General features: G+C 40.1%; 1 protein-coding gene across 1 annotated transcript; it reads right to left on the reverse strand.

Annotated features, from left to right (window-relative positions):
- Positions 1-311: 311 nt before the first annotated feature.
- SARC_04364 (hypothetical protein) lies at positions 312-3,418 on the reverse strand. The gene is made up of 5 exons (XM_014301804.1): positions 3,327-3,418; positions 2,338-2,498; positions 1,840-1,938; positions 1,196-1,327; positions 312-685 (listed from the first exon to the last, which is right to left on the reverse strand). Exons 2-5 carry the CDS (start codon positions 2,491-2,493, stop codon positions 617-619), a joined length of 456 nt encoding a protein of 151 aa, XP_014157279.1. The 5' UTR covers positions 2,494-2,498; positions 3,327-3,418; the 3' UTR covers positions 312-616.
- Between the last annotated feature and the right edge of the window lie 749 nt (positions 3,419-4,167).

The following is a 4,167-nucleotide window of genomic DNA, read 5'->3' on the forward strand; positions in this document are numbered from 1 at the left end:
ATTACTTTTTGACAATTTGAACGTCACGGGGTAGAAATCCTGGGTTATCGTATTGTCTAATACACCAGTGATGCACCATATAATTGCTTGCAGAGTTGTTGTAGTGCTTCACCGCGTAGACTCGCCAATGTATAACACAACCAAAAATGTATCATCAGCAGTTTATGCATGCCTTCATGGCCTGGTGCTCGACTCAATCTTCACTCCGTACCTGACGTGCATGTAGATACACCAAACGACATCGGGTTCCAATGGTTGACAATGGTTGACTAGATGTGGCCACCACATCTACATATATACTATATACATTGTCACTTTCATATCATGCATGGCTGTGGCTTTATTGTTTTAAACCGGTTTGCGGCGACTCTTTTCGAGGCCGACCGTCTTGTATAGCTTCGTTTGATCGACATTACGATATCACATATTATATTTGGGTCCTAAAATCAGATCCATTCGTTGAAGGCAAGTTGCACGACTGTGAGTGCGCAAATCACGCCATCCTTTAGAGAACGGCACGGATACAATCCAGAGCTGATTACGAGGTGGCTTGGCAGTGAATAAAATACATATGTATGTATATATGTATGTCTGTAAGTGTGTGTATGTGGGCTCCTTATGCCCCGACTATCTCTACGCTGTCGAAGGATTCGGCAGTGACTTGTCCGGTCTTGTTTATCTTTAGCTGCGCAATTTGGGGTGGTGGATGATGTCAAGGTCAGTGTATGTGATTATGTGAAACTGAACGACAGGTGTAGTCTAATACTACTAACCTGTGCATGCAAATCGACCATATATATATATATATATATATATATATATATATGTTCCATGTACGTGTACGTGAACTAGCACATGAGTTGAGATTGGTCGCACACGAACGCCCCATAGATACTGCGACTGTCCCAGACTGCAAGAACGTCGTTAGTCAGTCAAATAGCGTCACACTATAGAGTACATCAGTTAACTGCCTGAGAGCGCATGCACCATATACTGTCCATCCAGGCGTTCTGAGAGACTCACCGTGTCGGATCGCAATGAACACAGACGAAGACGGTGGGAAGGATTGTGTTTCCTTTAAGTATGTCTTGACATCTTTGTGATGGGAACACACCAAGCCTAGACCAATGATTGTGTATTACTTTTGAGTCAATGGTATGTGTGTTCTACAACGAGCCTCTAGGGGATGTGTTACCTTTAAGTCTTGATATTTCTCAATCATTAGATACATCGAGCCTATCCACATGTCCATGTCTGTCACAGTCTCCGCTGCAAAGTGGAATTCCCTGATGTCCGAGTAATTGAAGTCCATGGGTTTGGGGGTCAACTGCTCACCCAGATTGGAGAAGGAGGGTTATGATTAGTGTTAGTCCATATACTTTGCTTAGCAACGGTGCGGCTTTCTGAACGTATGTACCCGACATGAATGGGTACGAGTGTATGTAATATAAATTTGTGTTCACACTTGTCGATGCGCACGGAGGCGTGCATGAGTGTGTGTATGCATATATTTTAGCATATATGCTGGCTTGTATGCATGCAAGCAATACTGCAACTTCTGCTTGTATTGGAGAGTGTGTACTAAGTTTTTTTTACGTTGGCCCGAAACGCAAATGATGAGATCAAATGAACGCAGAAATGTATACGAGGATCCAAAAAAGTGCACATATCTAAACACGCACACACAAATATATAACTGGCATTTAAGCGTATGTATAGTGAAGCGTCATCTCCTGACATAAGCTCCTGACATAGGCCATGTGGTACTCTGGCGTACATTTTGAATAGCCTATTAAGTTGCGATGCAAAACCGCGAGCCACGTAGTAACGCTAGACTACCTTGAATACATTCTTCCTATTGGACTCGAGTACAGTGATATCAGACACGGCATTGTAGTATTTGAGGTTGATTTCAGCATTGGCCTCCTCTCCTGCTTCCTGTTTACGGTCAAATGAATACAAGTTCAACCAATATAAGCAACAACAGATCGGGATCAATCACAATAGAGTACTGGTTGGGATTATACTCAAATGCCCGAAGTATCCTCTTCATATCAAGCAATGGATATACGGCACAGTCTAGAGCATGCTGGAGTGACTTGGCCATGGAATGTAGATGAAAAGTCAGCAAGAAGCACAACAGATACAAATCCAATCTTTTTAACATACAGTCATCAGCACCAACTGTTACTGATATACGAGCCTAAATTTCCCGGTATACAGCACGTATTGTTCGTCATGCGACGCACGTGTGTGGTGTTAGGCTTCTGTACTAATTTACCTATAAACTTTTATTATGCGGCACACGTACTAGAAAAAAAGACGAATAAGACATACAAAATCTGATAACTTCTTGAAGTAGCAGAGGCGGCCATCAGCAAATAAAACAAAGAATCTCTTTTGCCACCCACTGAAGATCCCTGAGCCGAGTTTCACGAGGTCTCCCTTCATTAAAACCTGATGAGATCGTCGAGTCTCCTTCTCCGCTGTCATATTTGCTGTTGCGTTATAGGTGTATTTGGTGTGCATGAAAAGGAGAAGGTTAGTCTTAAAGCTGTCCCCTGTATGTAAGATATCGTATGTGTGCGATTAATCTCAGACATCAATAATCGCAACTTAAAACAAACTTTACCAGAGTTGGTCAGCAATGTCATCGGAAGATATTTAATTGAAACACAGTCTACAGAATAATTGGCACACGTAGTGGTATATTCGATGGCCGCGATCTACGAATCGTCGGCAAATTGTAACAATGGATTTTGGCTGAAAGAAAACGTGGAGCCAATGCTCCTAAATAGGCACCTGACCTAAGCGTAAAATATATGATTTACACTAAAGAACCGAATAACGATGTCGATGTATTGCATTGTTCTAGTGTCTGAGAGTTTCCGCCCTTGACCCATGCCATGTGGCATTTATGAAGCCAATGTTTCTGTATGGATATATATAATACATGTGAAATTACTCAGACTGATGGTATAGTGTCTGTCAATAGAATAATGTCTATGAATAGTATAGCGTCTGTCAATAGAATAATGTCTATGAATAGTATAGTGTCAGTGTGTACTTATCCTTTTCCCAAGCAGTGTATCAGATGGAGAGTAAGTGAAGTCGATGCTCCCACGTGTATAGATGCCCGATATATGCGAAAGCAATTGTATCGACGTGATCATGTCTATGGATAGAATAATTTCTGTGGCTGACCCAATACAGAGTGGTCGATGGTATTAAGTCGAGATTGCCCTCACGCAACCATACAATGTAACAATAATACTCAACAAGCCCGAATGCACCTCCTGTTTTCCAGGACTAAAAGAGTAACACACCTAATGTTGTTGATCACCTCCGCTCTCTCTGGGGAAGGTTGTGGTGTGAGGACATACAACCTTGTATACAATGGGTACATTTATATTTACATATATATATATATAATATAAATATTTATATTTATATATATTTATGTATAAATATTTATATAAAAGTTTTATAAAACCAACTTTTTCTTATCCCCACAACGGTTCTTTATAAAACGTTATAGAAACGCATTCCTTTTTGTGCACAATTTTTTTATGTAAATAATATCTGGCCTGCACTGGTAAGCGATAACGACTCGGACAATTCTAAACATGTTTTTTAAAATTTATGTTTTTATTTCGAGTTGAAAACACTCCCACGACTAAATAGCAACTTTTTTTCTTCTTCAAAAAGAGTTAACTTACAACTCACAAGTCACGACAGACATTAAAAAAAACAAAACAATAAAAAACTAAAAAGTAATATGTTGATCGACGCTGAGGCCTGAGAGTTTGCGACATATTTTTCTATTTAGAAACAATGCCATTTACCAGAGAGGCCAGGCGACCGGCACTATTATTTACAGAAATATTTAAATACAGTCTCAGCAGTGATCAGGATTGATGGGAGCTTCAGCTTTGAGCCTTTTGCAGCTTTCTAATAAATTTGAATGATTTCTCTCAATTCTCAACTGTCACACGCACTAAAATTCCTGAGAACATAATCTAACCAGTGGAAAAACAAGACAACCAAAAGTGGACTCTAACTATGTTTTGCCAAAAAAAAAAGGGAAGTGTCAAGAATTTTTATCGACAATTCGACTTGAAGACTTCATCGAAGTTCATTGAAGTTCATTCGTTGGCATCGTGGCTC

Source organism: Sphaeroforma arctica (assembly GCF_001186125.1).
Source record: "Sphaeroforma arctica JP610 unplaced genomic scaffold supercont1.242, whole genome shotgun sequence".
Classification (NCBI taxonomy): domain Eukaryota; class Ichthyosporea; order Ichthyophonida; genus Sphaeroforma; species Sphaeroforma arctica.

Bases quoted from the DNA above. Each gene is read 5' to 3' on its own strand.
- SARC_04364 (XM_014301804.1), bottom strand. From the start codon at position 2,493: ATGACAGCGGAGAAGGAGACTCGACGATCTCATCAGGTTTTAATGAAG. The intron at 1,328-1,839 runs GTAGTCTAGCGT...CTGGGTGAGCAG, and splicing joins ATAGGAAGAATGTATTCAAG to TTGACCCCCAAACCCATGGA. The intron at 686-1,195 runs GTAACACATCCC...CAAATTGCGCAG, and splicing joins AGAAATATCAAGACTTAAAG to CTAAAGATAAACAAGACCGG.